Here is a 19,648-nt window from a genome sequence, read left to right on the forward strand (position 1 = left end):
GACAGATTCTTCAAACTTTCAAAAACTACAAGAATGAGAGGGCATTTGGAAAAATTAAGAGGGGACAGATTCAGAACCAATGCTACGAGGTTCTTCTTCACCCAAAGGGTGGTGGACACCTGGAATGCGTTTCCAGAGGGTGTATAGGACAGAGTACAGTATTGGGGTTCAAGAAAGGATTGGATGATTTCCTGAAGGAAAAGGGGATAGAAGGGTATAGATACCCATTGAGATCCCTCTTCTGGGGCTATCCAGTACATTTTAAAACATGAAGCTCTTGTTCTTGTCGTCACCGCCCTCCTACCAAAGTGATGAAAACAGTCGCCATTGAAGACTCCTCGCCATTTAGATCCCTCGTCTGTAGCTACAGCTCTTGTTCTTTTCACTGTCACTATCCTCTTCCCAAAGGGATGTAAACAGTCAGGGGTGACCTGCTACCCATTGAGAATCCTCTTCTGGGGCTATCCAGTACATTTTAAAACATGGAGCTCTTGTTCTTGTTGTCACCATCAACGCCCTCCTGCCAAAGTGATGTAAATAGTTGACGATGTTCATCTCAAGCCATTATAGGCTCCAAGTGAGGCTTTATGAAGGCCTTGTCCTTCTCCCCCTCTCCTCAGGTTGCCATTTTTCACACCTTTCTTTGCTCCATGTTTGATGCTTTTGCCCCTCTCATCTCCCTCATCCTTTGTGCTCCAGCCATCCCTGGTTCACTCCTAACCTTGGCATCCTACACTTATACTTAAGCTATGTGGAATGACTCTGGCATAAGCCTCACTTACCGAGTTCTCTTATGTCACTTTCACACACAACACTGTCTGTTTGGTTTGGACTGGAGGTTCACTCTGCAAACCTCAATTATTTTAAATATCTCAGCGGTCTAACATATTTTCCAAGAATTGGCTCCAGCCTCTATGGTTACTCCCACTTATGACCCCTCAGTTCTTCCTTTTACCTCCTTCATGATTCACCTAACGGCTAGCGCGCCTTAGTGATTTGCCTTTCAGGAATGGACATTTTCCCAGTGCTGAAGTTGGGCATTTAGCGCCATACGGTGGAATCGGACTTAGACGTAGGTTTTGATTATGGCCCTCTGAGTGAGTACATGATAGTTCATGTTTAAACATTTATTGATCAGTGTAACAGATTAAAAAAAAAAAAATTAAAAATAAACATTTCTTTCAAAAAAATGAGATTGCACAAAATGCAATATTGGAAATTGAAGCATTGAAACCACAAATTTTCTGGGCAAAACCCATTAAAATACATTACAGTAAAATGAATTATGTTCCCTAAATAAGTTTTAGTTTTACAATATTATTTTACGCGAACAAGAAAAAAACACCCCATTTCATTGTTTTACAGATTTTATTAGGTGGACATTATATTAAATTGTCTGCATAAAGAAATAAAAAAATATTGTTCCCCTAGGAGGATGCACATAAACTCTGCTATGGAGAACGTTCCATAGGCCGCAGCTATTACATTCAGTTCTTGGTGGAAGATCAGCAATGATTTCAGGTTTTGACCACTAGAACATATATACAGCAATAATGAAATGTTAAGAAACAGGTACATTATCCATTATTCTAATACAAACAATAATCTCCAATGAAACTAGCAGTTATTGACCCAGTCTACAGGAAAACATTGCTGTTAGAAGTTAATCTTAGCTTAAATGGGGAGGGGGTGGGTTAATCTATTATTTCCCTGATATTTCTAACATGCGTATTGAACAGTTAAGTCCATGAAACAGTACTACGAGACTATTACCATCTCTTGTTTGCTTAGAAAATAAATCAACATTTTATTTAGTTCATAATGTGGAAATGTCCGAATAGCGGACAGTGTGGAATTCTGCTTCTTCATTAACAGGACTATGGGAAGCACAAAAGGACATATTTATAGTGAAAGAATAATGCTAGTCTTGCCGCTTCCGTGTTCCTCGGTAGATTTGTGCTATTTGGGGGTCTTCTTTTTTTATCTGCCTCTTCTACCTTTTTTTGTCTTATTCTTTGCCTGGTAAATTTTCCAGTGGAACACACGCATTGCGCACACAGCCACAGATCTCCACGTAAATGTACTGATAATTGATGGTGCGTCCATTCGGGCAGAAAAGTTGCACCTGTCTATAACTAGACTTCACCTCCTGACAACAGGTACATTTGGGAGCCATCTTCTCCTCTTCCTTTGCAAACCTGCTCAGATGAAAACAAGACAGATGTTGTAAGATTTCACTCCATTTCTAAGTCTGCTATCAGTTGCTCTTTATAATCTAGTGTGAGTATACAGATCATCTCCATTACAGGCCAACTAAATTTTGGCCACATTTCAGTTTCAGCTGAAAAGGGCCCTGTGTTTTCAGTGAAAGTCAAAAATTTGTGCTTTGTTCCCTTCGTCTGTCTCCCTCCTTCCCCTCACAAACAGGAGTTGCCTCTCCTCAACACACCCATACAAAGGGCTCCTTTTACAAAGCCGCGCTAGGCCTTAACATGTGGAATACCGCACGCGCTAGCCGCTACCGCCTCCTTTGGAGCCGGCGGTAGGTTTCCGACTAGCGGGCGTTAAAACCACTAACGGGGCTTTGTAAAAGGAGCCCAAAGTGTGGCATAGTTGTTTTGCTTGAAGGCAAAATGTGTTCTTTTATTACTTAAAATTCTATTTCGGCTTGGAAACGGTGGTTTTAGCAGGGGGATGCAGACTGCAAGCTCTGACAATCCCCAGCTGCCCTCACTAGAACACATTTACATAAGCAAACTTGAGATTCCGGTTTCAGCTTTGGCCAAAAGTTTTCAGTTTCTGTGGCAATTTTGGTTTCGGATAAAACTTGAGGGGGGTGGGGTGGGGGTGGGGGGGGTGGGGGGGGGGAACACCATGACTAGAAACACCTTTAGAACAACCAATTTTTTGTTATCTCTATAATCCATGGTTCATTTTCAAACCAGCATGTTATGGTCACTTTAGCGGTAAATAAACATATTACATAAATAAAAAATGTGTAAAGCATAGTCAAAAGGTATCAGTTTCCCCTATTAGGTTTGTTTTGATGATATCCTCCACGCTTCTCTTTCAGAAACACACATGCTACTTACACGGAAGAACTTCTGCATACTCCTTCACAGTATGTAAAGGTAACAGTGTTTTGGCATGATCCAAGCTGAACGAGAATAGATTCATTTCGAATCCCACAAGACCTTGGAGCTTTTATTTAAAAAAAAAAAAAAGAGGAAAGAAAGTGTAATAGTTTAACACTAATCTTTAAGAACGTTTTTAACCTCATGCAAAATTGTCCTTTCCATTAACTATTTTTTCTGCGGCCCTCACAGTTAAAGCTTAACATCTTCCCTTTCTCAAAACTGACACATTTTCCCTACCTTTGTTGTCTGGTGACTTTATTTTTCTGTTCTTTTAACTGTTTTCAGGGTCTCCTGCATGCTTTTCCTCTGGTCCTCCTTCCCTCCCCAACCAACATCGATCTCTCCCTCCCTCCATGAGTCCAACTTTTTACTCTCTGCCCTCTCCCCCTTCCCCAGTGTAACATTTCTCCTTCTCTCCCCATCCATCTCACCCTCTCCACGTCCAAAACTTTCTTCCTCCTGCACACTTTCTCTCTCTGTCCTTGCCTCTTCCCTCAGTGGCATCCCTCCTTCCCACCCCTCAACCCAACATGCGCTCTCCCCATGTACCATCTCACCCTCCCCTCCAGTGTGTAGCACCTTTCCTTTCCCTCCCTTTCTGCCAGGTCCAGTAGTACCTCTTCTCCCTTCCTTTTACTTCCCCCCTGTCCAGCAGTACCCATTCCCTGCTCTCTGTGTCCAGCGTTACCGATTCTCCCTTCCTTTTATCTGCCATGCAAAGCAGTACCCCTTCTCCCTTCCCTGCTCCCCCTGTCCTGCATCAGCTAGCTTTAGTTTAGCTTTAGCTGCGGTTTCATCAGGCAGCCTTGGGGCTTTTGCTAGGCCAGCCCGCCTCACATCATCGAAGAGGGCCGGCCTAGCAAAGGCTAGCTGCTGGTCTAGGAGTGAGAAGAAGAGGAGCTCCGGCAGAAGGCAGGAAATCAGCTGATGCCGGCACAGGTGATTGGCGGCAGAAGGCGAGATTATTAAACCGCTGCACAAAACCGCCGCATGCGGCACAGAAGCACAAAGCACGGAGGCACGGAGTTTAAAGTGTGCATGCGTGCTAAGGGTTTTATTATGATAGATATAGCTCAATGCACTTTTTCCAACAGTGAAATATCTTGACATACCTTTACAAGTTTTACAGCAGCCATCTGGTGTGCTCTTTATCATACCCTACATAAAACACGAACATAAAGAATGAATGAATTTTCTTGGAAAGTGCTGGAATAACAGTTTTCAAATTCAATCCTTGCAAACCACCAAGTCTGGTTTTCATGGTGACCAGAATATGCAAATTAGTCTCTTACCTGACCAAATGTGGGCAACCATGTACCATAAATATTTATTGAGCGTATTGACCTGTCAGGGACTCTCAAGGACTAGATTTGAAAACCCATACAGGGCCAATCACGAGAAATCTTGAATTATCAGAGAAGGGTTTTATGGATCTGCTGTAGATCTCTGATGGATGACCACAGGGACAAACCATATCTTTACTCACTCTTCACTGATTGTTTTAAAATTCTGCTTCCTTTTTCACTTATGCTCCTGGTTTGTTTGTTTTTTTCATTCTATTTTGTTTCCTTTTTTTGAAATTTTCTTTCTTCAGCTGAATTCTTCTTCCTGAGGCTCTTTGATTGGAGTTTGACATCTTGGCACCCTGTTTTGTTCTCCTGTGTCTAATCTTTTCCAACTGTCTCATCCCTCTCTCCATGTCTGACCCTCCCATTGCTTCCTCAGACCTTGTCACATCTCTTCATTGTATCTTTCCAGGTCTCTACCCCTTCTTGGCCTTAAAATACTGCCTGTCAACTCTCATTTCCCTTCCCTACTAGAGCATCACACAGGTGTCTTGAGTAGGCTAGTGAACCATAGAGAGGAGGACCCAAACCCATAAGCCACTCTACCCACATTTATGGTGGAAAGTTTGAATCCACCCAAACCAACCAAAATCCTACTCTACTGCCATATAAGTACCATTGGGGTGGTAGCCAGGTGGGTATAGTGTGTTTTGGTGGAGTTTTGAGGAGACTCATTACAACTTTTAAGGGGGTTATGGTGAGATGTATATGTTGCACCATTTATATGAAGTTCACAGCAGTGCCCTCTAAGGTGCCCCACTGCTCTGTTGGCATATCTATGGGGCCAGTCTATCATAATGGTGACCCCTCCCACATCCAAATGCAGCTCATTTAGACGTTTCCACCTTGGATGATTTTTTGGTCAACAATGGGGTATAACTTTGGACGTTCTGGCGGTCTAGACATCATGGTGACCTAAACATCTAAGTAGACAATTTTCCAAAAATATATATATTTGGGCATCTAGCAGTTCAGGTTTCAGAAATGGCCTTTTATTGTGCTTCTGATCTGGACATTTTGCTTCAAACATCCAAATCGGACTTTAGATGTTTGTTTTGAAAATACCCCTCTACTTTGAGAAAAATAAGTGGGGTTTTTTTTTACAAATATTTGTTTAACTTTATTTTTTTTTATCAAACTTTTCAAACCACCCTCTCTAGATTGGGGTCAAGTCTTCCATGTAAAAAGATTTTAAAAAATAGAATATCGGGCTTTTAAATTCTAACCTCAAAATAGGGGAAAAGAGCCAATTTGGGTGACATCTAATCAGTTCCTATTTGCGGAGGTGACAGAACAATCTCGATTTCTTCTTTTGAAGTCATCAGCTGTGATGGTCCTGCTTGCCCTTGTATTCTGTACAGGTTCAGTTGTTCAACCAGGTCATCCTAACTTTCCCACACAAAGTAAAAGCAAAAACACATAATCAAACATTAAAGAGCATACCGATTCACAATCCACGGGTTCAATGATGGGGCATGTTTTCTTCATCACGGCTGTGACACAATGAGACTCGATTTCTTCACATTGGTAGTAGGTACAGTTCGAAGCAGGGTAGTACCATTTTTCTCCAGGCTAAAATGAATAATTATGAGTTGATCAAAGATACTGTTTTATGATGGTGGGCTAAAGGGATGTTTTATTTCCTTGTTTGGTTGGCTATTGTTGGTATGTGACCAGTTCTACTATGTTGAAATTTATTTTCTAAATGCTTCCTTTATGATTATAAGAAATGTCAATTTCAAAGAGGCTAAATAAATAAGTATGGGGCATTTCTGTATGTGGGTACCTCGGTTTAGAAGCCTCAATGTCACGCAGCGAAAGCCTGTCTATAACAGCAAACTAGGTGTCCAGATTCTGCATAATCCGATATCGGTAATACAGAATAGCACTTAGGTGCCCTACTGGCAATTTTGCAGGTAAGTGTACACTTGGGACTGAATTCTATCTATTGTGCATAAGCCTTATTCTATAAACAGAACTTAAAGTTAAGCTCAGTTTATAGAATAGTGCTTATGGAGCCAAGCCTAACTTTCGATGCTACCATTTGGGGAGAGTGTGGCGCTGTGGTTAAAGCTACAGCCTCAGCACTCTGAGGTTGTGGCTTCAAACCCACGCTGCTCCTTGTGACCCTGGGCAAGTCACTTAAATCCTCCCATTGCCCCAGGTACATTAGATAGAGTGTGAGCCCGCCGGGACAGATAGGGGAAAATGCTTGAGTACCTGAATAAATTCATGTAAACCGTTCTGAGCTCCTGGGAGAACGGTATAGAAAATTGAATTAAAAAAATTAAAAAAAATAAATTTGTACCAACGGAAATGTGGTACAAAACTTTGCACATACAGGATCCCTTTATCAAGGCATGTTAGGGTTTTTTTAAAATCACTGACCGCTGTGGTAAAATCTCTGACACTCGCAGAATTCCTACGAGAGTCAGAGCTTTAACCCTTTCAGGACCAAGGGACATATTTGTCCCATAACTTTAAAATCCTATAAATTTTGATTGGGATAGTCTACAGTTCTAAATTTGATATGTACGGATTCCATAGGATACTGCCCTTATGTAAACAAACTGGTTCCGACATTCATTCATTAGCGTCGTTGCCAGATGGACGAGAAGATTCACTTGCCACACTGTCCATAAGCCAGAAGTGTGATTTTTTTTAAAAAAAATAATGATATTTCACAAAAAAAATCAATTTTTTGGCATCTGCAAGCCCTTTTTACCATAAAAATGTCGTCAAAACCACAAAAATTGGCCTACGACCCTTATGGTCCTGAAAGGGTTAACCGCAGCAGCCAGTGATAAAAAAAACTCTAATGCAGCTTGATAACAGGGAGCCAAAGTTAGGCGCAAATGCCCTTAATCTATCATTTATTTCTTGAAAACTTACAAAAAACTAAACGGTTTACATCAGTTAAAACATACAGAAGATAAAAACAAACCATATCACAAAATCTACGAAATAAAACTATTTCTTCTCTTCGTTTGCCAACGAATAAATCACAAAAATGCAGGAACAGACAGCTGAGTTTTCACCTGCTTCTTCAACTGAAACAGTCGCAATTGGCCCACTTTTGACACCAGCAATGCAGAAAGTCATCGCTCTAGTTTCTACCTAATTTCCTTGCACTAATGGAAGGACTAGTTTTTGATTTTCGGATCCTAAAGATCTATTAGGCTTATAAAGGGCCACAACCTGGTGTCGGATGGCAAATAGTCTGATGGACCACAGAAAGAACTTTATGTTGCACCTGAACTACAACTGGCAACCATTGTAATTGCTTCAGAATCGGCGCATTATGTGCCATCCGGTCAACTAACCTTGCTGCGGCATTTTGTACCAATTGTAATTCCATGCATAAGTTTGAGGAACGCCTCTGAGCCACCCGTGACCATCCCATTTCCGCATCGCCTGTTTGGCGCTGTGCATAAATTTTACGCAAAGACCCCACATCTAAATTTACGTGCGTAAAGTTAAATTCAACCAATTGATGCTAATGATTGCTTGTTAAGAAGCCAATTATCAGTGCTAATTGGCTCAGTATTCAATTATATTCTGTGTGCAAATTGGGCACACACAACTCAAAGAAGTGGTGTCAAACTTGCAGCCCGCCAGGTACTATTTTGCGGCCCACGGTCAGTACTAGCGTTGCCCGCTCTTTGCAGCGTTCTCCGGCTTCCCCTTTGGCCTCCCGCTCTTACCTTCAAATAATTACCGCAGCCTGCAGAGAGGATTGCTGGTGCTGTAGCGATCCTTGCAGGCTGCCATCATCCTCAGCAGCACGTTCCCTCTGCTGCCATCCTGCCCCTGATGTCAGCGGAGGGGCGGGACCGCAGCAGAGGGAACGTGCTGCAGAGGCCGATGGCAGCCTGCAAGGAATGCTATAGCACCGGCGATCCTCCCTGCTGGCTGCGGTAATTAACTGAAACTATGATCGGGAGGCCAGGGGGTAAGCTGGAGGATGCTACAAAGAAGGAGGGAACATGCAGGCCTTCGAGGGTGGGGAAGATTTACAAACTATAAAGAGTTTTACCTCATGCAAAATTGTCATTTCTTTAATAAGACATTAACTATTTTTTTTCTGCGGCCCTCTAAGTACCTACCAACCCAATATGTGGCCCTGCAAAGGGTTTGAGTTTGAGACCACTGATTTATAGAATTCGGGGGTTAACGTGTCTAATTGCTGGTATTCTATATATTTAGGCACACAAGGAGCATGCACTGTATTTTTAGGGTGTTGCAGATGTTAAAAGCAATAAAGGGGTTAGTGGACAGAGCATCCTTTTTAATTCTAGTTCATTCACTATTTATGGCAAAAATTGATTATGCAAATTCAATATTGATAGGTACAACTAAAAGAAATTTAAAGAAATTACAGATTTACAGAATATGGCAATAAAACTCATTGCTGGGAAGATTAAATGAGATGACGTAACCCCAGTTTTGGAGTACCAAGAACTATTTTTAAATTGTTGAAACCATACTGCCCATCTTGATCTTTGCATTCCAGTCAAGCTCATTTTTGGAAGTTCCAAATTTACATGATGCAACATTGGAATGTACAAAATATGGGTCCGCCTTTAGGGGATTTTCGTCCTTTTTCATTAAAAATGGAAAAAGCTTTACCTAGATTTAAAAAGTCCCTTAAAATCTATTTATTCCAAAAGGCTTTTGGATATGAGTTATAGTGTTTGTGAGTGTGTGTATGTGTATGGGGCTTTGTATGGATATGACGGTGTCTTTTGGGGTTTGACTATGGCGAGGCTTTTGGGATGGGATTTTCTTTTTATGATGGAGTTCTTTTCTATGCTATTTAGATTTGTTAAATAGTTTTATTGTAAACCACTTCATTTACAAATAAATGAAACCTCATCCAACTATAAGCCTCACCCTTGTCTTAGCTGCTAATCCTCTAGCTTTGGTGGGCCAATTGCAACTGTGTTATAAACTCAGCTGTTTGTTAATGCATTTTTGTGATGTATCAGCTGGCATCTATTTAAACATGTTTGCTATTGTATTCCTGTTGACACTTGAAGAGAAGAAATTATTTGTCTTTTATTTTATGTATGTTTTTATTGATGTAAACCATTTAGTGTTTTGTAAACGGTATAAAAAAGTTTTAAATAAATACAGTATAATCCCGTCATAACAGTCCCTTATAGCCAGAGTCCGTCATATCCAGAGTTGCATTTTTTAAAAAATTTTATTTAGGTCAACTTGAAACAACGTTCAATCGATGAACAACAGTCTCTGCAACATCAATAACAAAACTCGGCAAAACATTGGTACGGCACGAAACGATTGCAAAACCAGAACACTAAAAGATGTTCTACAGCAGGGGTGTCCAACCTGTGGCCAGAGGGCCGCATGCGGCCCCTTGAAGTATTTTGTGCGGCCCCGGTCGAGGGCGATGCAGTGTTTTCCTCTGCTGCCCCACGGTGTTTACCGTCTTGCCTCCTCTGTCTTGCTGCAGCGTTTGCACGTTAGTGCGGCCCCAGAAACATTTTTTTCGGCCAATGCGGCCGAAAGGTTGGACACCCCTGTTCTAAAGCATTCTGTGGTACTGTACTGGAAAGAAAAATACTCTGTCATTTTCTTCTGGGCTGCATTTTGATACTATATCACCGACCCGCCACGCGCCTTGTAGGCGGAGCCTGCATGTCCGTTACAGCCGAAGAAAACCGCTTTATGCGATGATTTTCTGTATGTTTATAAAGACTTCGTCCGCTATAGGCGAGGTTCCGTTATAAGCGAGTCCGTTATAATGAGATTATACTGCAGTCAAATGTAAAAACGAGAATAAATCACAGTTTATATGTGTAAAAATACAGGGCACTCATTTATTGAATTGCCCTATATGGGTCCATTGGGACTTTGCACATGCACACACCCCAAGGTAGTTTTATAAAAGAGCTTACTCCAGTATTTAAAATGCTATGGGCGCGTTAGCATTTAGCGATCTCTAAATTGATTAGCGCGCCTTTGTTGCCTGCTTAAATCACCCTCCTAAACTTTAAATGGACAATTTAAAGTTAGATCTACCTATTCAACAGTTGGATTCAAATGGACCCGGCGACCTAAAAGCAAGATTGTTGAATTAGACCAGTGACTGCCACTGGGAGGCATAGGGGAAGGAAGGAACTGTCTTTGGTACCTAATTAGTACATGTTTGGATGTGCAATGTTATTAAAAAATATTAAGAAAAACCTGTTTAATTATTTGAATATCTGGCCCGCCTGTTAGATATTAACTTTTCCATGTTTATATAGAGGGTAGAGAAGATCATCAGCCTTTACTTTTTCCATCATTCAAGGGTACATATTCTAAAATGTTTTTAGAACCCTCTTTCCTAAGCCAAGAATTATCTTCCTCTTGTTTTGAAAAAAAATCTCTTCCTATACGATCTTCTGGAAGACGTTGAAAACCTATTTGTTCCAGAAATATTTGTGCGATACCAGTGTCAAAAAGTGACTTCCTTTTTCTGTAAACCATGAGATGTCTTTTGTAAATTGGGATCTGTATTTGAGATTATATAAACTGTTTTGAACTTTTGGGGGGAGCTAGCGGTCTAGAAATCTGAGATTGGATTAGAGAAAATTAAGTTGGATAAGAACATAAGAACATAAGAAATGCCTCCGCTGGGTCAGACCCGAGGTCCATCGCGCCCAGCAGTCCGCTCACGCGGCGGCCCAACAAGTTCAGGACCTGTGCAGTAAATTTCTATCTATACCCCTCTATCCCCTTTTCCAGCAGGAATTTGTCCAAACCTTTCTTAAACCCCAGTACTGTACTCTGCCCTAAAACTTCCTCTGGAATTGTATTCCAGGTGTCCACCACCCGTTGTGTAAATATGATGCATTATAGTTCCCTTTGCTCTTTGTTGCACTATGGAGACAGAATAAAATCCTTTCATTATCATTGTTTTACAAGCCTCAAAGGTACCTTGAGAACTTTAATGTTGCCATCTTTGGTCTTGATAACACAGGCCACCTGCACACACTCTCCACAACACGTGCCAGGTTTTGGTAGATGTTCAAAGCCCTGTCGTTATGCAATGGGAAGAAAAATGCATTAAAACAATTAAAATGCTCTAAGGGCTTTGAGAAAGCTAAATGCTTAGGGGCTCATAATCGAAACGGAAATATGTCTAAAAATCGGCCTAAATCGGCATTTGGACGATCAGTGAGACGAGTCGTCCAAGTGCCGATAATCGAACCGGGTTTTAGACGTATCTAAAAATAACTTAGGCCTTCACAGTGCTGCAGTATGTCTAGAGCTAAAAGGGGCGTTTTAGCAGGAGTGATGAGGGCGGGCCGTGGGCCTTCCTAGACTTAGTTGTACTGTATGTATAACCGAAAGTTTTACAACACTGCCTAGATGGAACTTGGACATTGTGATTTAGGCCATCTAAAACCAGGTCTAAATCACAAGAAGGTATCCAAAGTGACCAGATAACCACTGTATGGACAAAGTACAGACCCCTACACACTCCCCCGGTGATCACTGACCCCTCCTCCCCCCACCCATTGCCATAAAAATCATAATAACAACTTTACATATCTGCCTCCATGACATCAGCGCCTGGCATAGGAAAGCCTAGTAGAGCTGCACAGAGGTGTCTTAAGTGGTCTGGGGGGTGGGCTAGTGAACCATGGAGAGGAGGACCCAGGCCCATAAGCCACTCTAACCACTGCATGCATGGTGAAACATGTGCACCCCCCAAAAAAAACCCCAAACCCTTATGTACTGCCATATAAGTGGCACCTGCAGCCATAAGAGCTATTGGAGTGGTAGATAGGTAGGTCTAGTTGGTTCGGGGGGGGGGAGGGGCTCTCCATGACCTATAAGGTTGTTGTGGTGAGATATGTATGTGGCACCCTTTTTGTGAAGTTCACAGCAGTGCCCTGTAAGGTACCCCACTACTCTGGTGCTATGTTTGGGTGTCCGATCCATCACTTTGCTGACCCCGCCCACATCCAAAAGGTCTTTTTCTAGGCGTTTTTGACTTGGATGAATTTTTGGACGAAAATGGGGTATAAAGATGGACGACTAAGCGGTCTGGACGATCAGATGGCTGGACGTACAGTTGGACGATTTTCAAAAAAAAATATGTTGGACGTATTTTTCAAAAATGGACCTTTTCCCATGTCCAACTTTGGGCGACTACTGGCTTAGGCCCCAAACGGACTTAGAAATATATTTTGATTATGCCCCTCTCATTATTTAACTTAAGAGCTCACCAGGGCGCAGGTCTTGCAGCTGATAGATGAACACGTTGCCAGGTTTAATTGGGTCTTTGAGTCCTTTTCAGGAGTACAGTAACATGTTTTGCAGGCATCGGAGGAGGGAATGGCCACTCCTGGCTGAATGAGGCCAAAGAATATTTCAAGTTCATTACAGAGGTTTTAAGGTAAGGTTTAATATGCTTTTAGAACTGATCTATTATAACAATAAAGAAAGTTGATAGTCTCCTTTACATCTTTTACTCGACTCATTTTCTCAATGAGATTTTTAAACATTTCTTTTAAAAATTTGTAAGTCAATATTCAAACCCCACGGTCAGCATTTCTTTTATTTATTTATTCGAAGATTCGTCAAAGCCATCAAGGCATTTTTACCATTTGATCAACTGCTGAAAACTGACAGATAGCCCTAAACAGGAATTTAATTGGCCAGAAGCCTTTTCTGGTCACTTAAATCACTTTGAAAACTGAGCCCCAAGTTTTCAAGGCTGTTTAAATTTTTTTTTTTTTAAATAAACCCCATAAAACATCTGTGGCATTTAAATAAATACCCAGCTATTTAGCACATATCTGGGTAAGCTGCCATTGCTGCCATTATCCAAATAATGGTGATATCTGAATAACGATAAAAACAAAAAAACTGTGGATGCTGATGTTCTGCGAATGACTTATTATACACTCCTTCACAATAAAACCATAAAAATACCAATGTAATAGTCCATAAGCCACTCTAACCACTACATTCAAGGAAGAAAGTGTGAGCCCATCAAAATCGTACTATACTGCCATACAGGTGCAACCTGCAGCCATGAGGGCTATTGGGTGGTAGGTATAGTTAGTAGGTTTGAGAGAGTTTTGGAGGGCTCAGCATAAATTAAATAGGGTATATGGTGAGATGTACTTCTGGCACTCTTTATGTGAAGTTCACAGCAGTGCCCTCTAAGGTGTTGGCATATCTGTGTGGCCAGTCCATCGCAATAATGGCCTTTTCCATGTTCAAATAGTCTGGGTTTGGACGTTTCAACTTGGTCGAAAATGGGGTCTAAAGTTAAGCATCCTAAGAATTAGACGACCTGTCAGCCTAGACATCCAAGTAGACGATTTTAAAAAAATATAAATATTTTTTGAAGTTCTAGCGGTTCGGCTTTTGAAAATGGATGTTTCTGTGCTTCCAACTTTGGATATTTAGCAAGAAACGTCCAAATCGGACTTAGACATCCTTTTCGAAAATGGTCCTCCACGTGCGTCTTGGAGGAGGTGCAAAGCTAACATGGAAATTTTTCAAAATATTCACGTTTTCCCATTGTAAAAAGGAGAATCTGGTGGTCCAGATGAAATATCTGGTTTGTAGATTTCTATTCTAGCTGCTGGTGACAATGAAGTTACTTTTGGACACAGGGGAATATACTGATTTTCAACCAGATTTCCGTTTGATCTTTTTCTTCCATGGCAGCACTTAACAGTTAATTCCATTAAAGGCATGTTTAAAGCTATGTTTGTGGATAGTTAAAAATGTTTTATGCTTACATGGATTGAGGCCTGAAGACAGAACGAAAAATTCTCTCTCTCTGCAGCATTTCTATACTTACCACATATTCATTGCCATCAACTACACAGACACTCTTTGGTTCTATTAGAAGAAGAAAAAAATAATTTTACTAACTCTGAGTAGATTTTTAAACATAGAAGCATAGAAAAATGAAGGTTGTGCAGGGCAGGAGCGATGTTTTCAATCTCAAGCCTGGCCCCGCGCTGCTTCCTGAATGGCTGCCGTCAGTTCTCGCTCCTGCCCTGCACCTATTTTGCAAAAACCTAACTTACTTGGAACGGCATACATGGCCTGGTAAGCAAAAAGGTACCAAAAGTGGGGTTACAAACAACAGAGATAAAAGTTATATAAATGTGGTGGGTAAATACGTTTCGAGTAATATGGCAGGCAGAATGGGACTATGCATTTTTTTCACAACTTGTAACGTTTTTCATGTTTTTACAGCCTCCAAGAATTCAAGACAAAGTTAGTCAAGTTCCTGCTGAACCAGAACACACGCAGCTAAGGCTAGTCTCAGTCTTTAACCTAAGGGCCGCCGCGGGAGCGGACTGCTGGGCACGATGGACCACTGGTCTTATGTTTTTATGCAGGTACCTAAAGTGGAGTATGTGATTTGAGGGGGTTAATTACTTTTTTATTGATAAGTGTTTCTCCTTTTTAAAAGATGTGATTAGCCCTTACCTGAGGCTGAAATTTGGCAGGATTATGCCATTGATATCCCCTATCCTATGGTATAAATAAGTCTCATACACCACTTTTGGTATCTTTTGCTCAGCAGGTCACATCCTGAATATTTTGCACTGATCTCTGGAGTTAATAACCAGTCAGCATTGGCCGCAATGTCTTACACATGAAGACAAGATAATAACATTACCAATGCATACCTAGAATCTCACTGGCTACCAATAAAAGCAAGAACACAATTCAAACTCTACTGTCTCATTTTCAAAGTAACCCATGGCACGGCACCCAATTACCTAATTAATCGTTTCCATCACTATCAACCACCAAGAAGAAGGAGAACACAGAACCTTTTCACCTATCCACCACTCAACGGAACTTGTCGTAAGAAACTATACGACAACCTCCTGGGGACACAGGCAGCTAAAATAGACTCTGACATCTCAAAATTACTGACCAAAACAACAGACATAAAAGAGTTCCGCAAAGAAATAAAAACACTACTGTTCAAAAAATATCTCCCATCACTATAACCACCACCCAATGAGTTCCCAACCAACGACTTCGGAAACACCCATCTATACTATCTCTTTGTCTGTGACCTAAAATGTAATGTAACTCTTCTACTTTACACCCGATTTAAACGATCGAGTTGCCATGTATTACCTCTGCAAAATACACTATCTTCTGTTATATGTAATAACTAATGTGACAAGTATTATCTTCTGTGAACTTGAAGTATCATAACTCTTTACTGTTACTGTAATATACTCCTATCCTGAAATGTAATTCTACTGGAAATGTCCAGATATCTTCTATAATGTAATCCGCCTAGAACCGCAAGGCACAGGCGGAATAGAAATCCCTAATGTAATGTAATGTAATAACATCTGTCAGAGAGACCAAATTAAGTTAGCTCTTACTGCATTTTAGATCAATGCAGCAGCCATCGATATAAGTTCCTGATGTTAGCTCAAAGCCTGGCTTGCATTCCTTTATGACGCTGCTGCAGAGTAACGGGTTGCATCCTGTATAAGAAAAGAGAGAAGGAAATGAACAAGATGAAATGTAGAGGTAGGCAGTGGCGTATCGAGGGTGAGAGGTGCCTGCGGCGGTGGTGCCCCTCCCCCACCCTCTGCTTTGCTCCCCCGACCCCCTCCTGCCACACACACGTGCATTTTCCCTTCCCCCGCACCTCTTTAACGTTCCTGGCCCGAGCAGCAACCGTGCCAGGGTCGGCTTTTCCTCTGACCTCACTCCTAGGCACGGGGCCAGGAAATGACATCAGAGGAAGAGCCAATGGCTCATAGATGAAACCGCGCGAGACAATCGCACGTGGACACACCCGCCCAGACAATCGCGCACAGGACATCAGTGTGCTGGATTTCAACAGTATTTTAAAGCACTGTGAGGGTGTGTGTGTGAGGACCCCCCCACTTTACTTAGAAATGTTGGCGCAGAGGAAACAGCCTTTTACCATGTTTTTTAGGGAAAAATTACTGTTTCCTCTGTAATGGGGGGGTTACCCCCCAACGAGAGCGCCAACATTTCTAAGTAAAGTGTGTGTGTGTGTGGGGGGGGGGGGGGTGTTTCCCCACACACACACCCTTGGAGCGCTTTAAAATAATGAACTCTAACATTATGCACAGACCTCCTTTTTAGGTCTGTGCATAATGTTAGACATGTTTTATATACAGAAAAAGCTTTACAAAATTGGCCCAGAAATGTCTCCCCAGCTGTAATGGCCAATTTCTCAAAGAAAGCAGAGAGTATGAAAAGGTCATTTGTTTCTTGGAATCCATGCTTGACCTAGGGACTGATTGCTGCGTTTGTGACAGGGAAGGAATTGTTCAATTGTTTAGAGAATTTTTTTTCTACTTTTATCTGAATTATCACATCTCTGTAGTAAATCAGAAAATGATTACGCTCAAAGGAGCAGCTCTGCAAATGTGCCCTTTGATGTAGTAAACATTCTGCGTTAATGAACTGTGTTGTCAGGGGCTTAGCCACCCTTATCTGAACCTGGCAAAAAAGCCCAAAATAGGATGAGGTGGCAGGGACGGAGAAATTCAAGAGTAGTTTCAAATGTTTTCTTTTTAAAGATGCCGACGATTGAGTTATCCTTTCTTTTATTCCTGAAACCTTTTCGTATCCCATTGTTTTTACCTTTTTGCGTTTTCTTTGCTTATAAATTGTAGTTCGCCCTCTTTTCCTCTTGTTTCCCAATCAAAATTTTAATAAACTATGAAACTATGATGGAGTCAAAAGAGTGCGAGAATGGCACACACTGTACCTACCTCCTTAAAATTATTCTTCATGCAACCGAGTAGAAAGCAAAGAACTGCAGCTGCAGTGTCAAAGGCCAAAGGTAAGATCTGTGAGATCTCATGGCTCATACCGCAAGACTTAGGCCCCAAAGCAGCCTGATGTGAAGTGCTTAAGGGCTTTATCAGCTGCTCAGCAGCAAGGGGAGAAACTGAAGTAAGGCCAAGAGCGGTGTATGGCTTTGCAGGTATCCTTTCAGACCAGTGTATCGCAAACGGTGTGCCGCCCACGATTTCAGGTGTGCCCCGAGACGCTGGGGAGGAGAGGCCAGCTGGCGAGAGACACATCTGTAGGCAGTCAGCCGGCGCCTCTCCTCTTCACGCGTCTTCCCTTCCAGGCCTCCCCCCCCCCCACACACACTGGCGGCTCAGGGCTCGTCTGAAGGGCCTTTGTGCAATGTGATGACTCATCGCATCGACATCCGCGCACTTCCCGATACCTCGAGCCGCAGCCACTACGTTTAGTGTGCCTCGGCTTGACAAAGTTTACAAGACACTGTTTTAGACTATAAAAATATTTTATATGCTAAGGGAGAAGAAGCAAGGAGTCGTCCCTGAACACAGCCCTCCTCAGCTTATCTCTGCAGATCTGGGACATCTCCCCTCCCACTGCTGGCCCACTCTAGACACCTCTCTCCAGTTCACTCCACATGTTTTCCCTGCAGACCCACATCTCCTCTCCACTGTATCTCTCATTCTCGCCCTGCAGACTCCCCCCCCATACCCTCCAACACACTGCATCACCACCCTAGGCAGATCCTTTTTCAGATCACACCTCTCTCATCCTCACTGCAACCAGCACCTCTTTCTTCCTCTCCCATTGCTCCACAGCCCCAGATGCCCCATATGACATGTTTTACATACATACGTACCCCCAATGCATCCATGACTTTCACAAGTCTTTATTCCCACATCTTTGACATCTTACTCACAGCAGACTCATGCATACTCCAACTGTTTAAGGTATCCACAACACACTTCACATGTACTGTACTGCACTCCAAAGAAAACTCCCAGACCCACATACACTCTATCCCAGAAAACTCAATTGCCAAACACTTCCATAGCAACTTCTATTCCCTGATTGGGGAGCTAAAGGAGACCCGCCCCCAGTTCCACTATCTTAGGAAATATAATGTTATAAGGTCCCATCTTAATTTTTCTGCCTGGGGCCTGCTCAATCCTAGCTGTGCCACTGGCTATTGCAACGCTAATTCGCACAAAACAGCTCATTAATGCAGGATATTCCCAACAAAGACACCCTTTAGAAAAGACTTAGCCCAAATTTCCCTAAAAAATAACTGCACCACACCAAGCTGTAGAGATTTTGTTTGGTGTGGACTGAGGTTTTTTTCGTGTGGTACTACAGCAGTCCCTGAAGGGGCTTCTGGTCCAGGTATTTGACATCTTCCCATGAGGGAAACCTGGAAGCCCAGAGCACTCCAGATACTACCTTCATCATCAGTTCTGGTCCAAAGCTAAGAGTCAAGCCACATCTCTCTTAATCCACCCCAGGCCCAGGGCCTTATGGACAGGGTTACCACATGGCTCCAGAAAAAGGAGGACGGATTGAGACATCCGGATTTTACTTCCGTTGCAAGCAATGGAAGTAAGTAGGACAGATTGAGACATCAGAAGTATAACCTGGATGTCTCAAATTGTCCTCCTTTTTCTGGAGCCATATGGTAACCCTACTCATGGACCCTCTCCAGAAAGCTCCCACTTAATCTCATTGAATAGCCTTTGCTCTGGCTTTGTACAAATTGGCAGTATATCTGAGCATACTGCTAATAGTCAGTCTTCCTTCTAGAGAACTCTTTGGTAGGGATAAATGGGGGAGGAGGGGCATGGGAGAGTAGGGTGTTTTAAGTTTTATTTTGGTTTGATGAATCGCTTATTTAGTTTTACTAAGCGAGATACAACATTACTAAAAAAATATAAGCCTATATTTAGACGTACCATTTAAAGTTTAAAAATGATGGGTTAGACCAACAGACTTACAGACTAATCAATACACAAGGTAAAAAGGGACAGAACTACAATTCAATGCTTTAAAGTACAGAGGAGAACAATAAATGGAAAGAACATTAGGGAGGGAAAAGCGGAAACCTGGAAGAAAACTAATATAAAATTTGAACATAATTTAAAGGAAACTCTTTTCGGTGGTCCCTGAGCCTGTGCAGGCATGGCCATTTTACTGGGCAAAGCTTAGCAGTGAACATTAATTTGATCAATTATAGACTTAGATCATGCTGGATTGAAGACCCTCAAGTGGGCCAGTGGGTTAAGAGGCTGGGGAAGCAGCCTCTTTGAATCATGCTGCTATTATATAAGAAGGTTATTGTTTGTGAAGTTTCTCACGCAT

General features: G+C 42.0%; 1 protein-coding gene across 1 annotated transcript in view; it reads right to left on the reverse strand.

The window, feature by feature from the left end:
* Positions 1 to 1,349: 1,349 nt before the first annotated feature.
* The window catches only part of LOC117352117 (mucin-5AC-like), a 94,317-nt gene continuing 76,018 nt past the window's right edge, over positions 1,350 to 19,648 (reverse strand). Inside the window, exons 29-36 of the mRNA XM_033928251.1 lie at positions 15,883 to 15,987; positions 14,319 to 14,359; positions 12,727 to 12,849; positions 11,429 to 11,527; positions 5,927 to 6,055; positions 4,250 to 4,295; positions 3,093 to 3,201; positions 1,350 to 2,198 (exon numbers count right to left, since the gene is read on the reverse strand). Of these exons, the coding sequence (XP_033784142.1) occupies positions 2,009 to 2,198; positions 3,093 to 3,201; positions 4,250 to 4,295; positions 5,927 to 6,055; positions 11,429 to 11,527; positions 12,727 to 12,849; positions 14,319 to 14,359; positions 15,883 to 15,987 (842 nt within the window). The 3' untranslated portion in view covers positions 1,350 to 2,008. The remainder of the gene's footprint in view (positions 2,199 to 3,092; positions 3,202 to 4,249; positions 4,296 to 5,926; positions 6,056 to 11,428; positions 11,528 to 12,726; positions 12,850 to 14,318; positions 14,360 to 15,882; positions 15,988 to 19,648) is intronic.

Source organism: Geotrypetes seraphini, chromosome 19 (assembly GCF_902459505.1).
Source record: "Geotrypetes seraphini chromosome 19, aGeoSer1.1, whole genome shotgun sequence".
Lineage (NCBI taxonomy): Eukaryota > Metazoa > Chordata > Amphibia > Gymnophiona > Dermophiidae > Geotrypetes > Geotrypetes seraphini.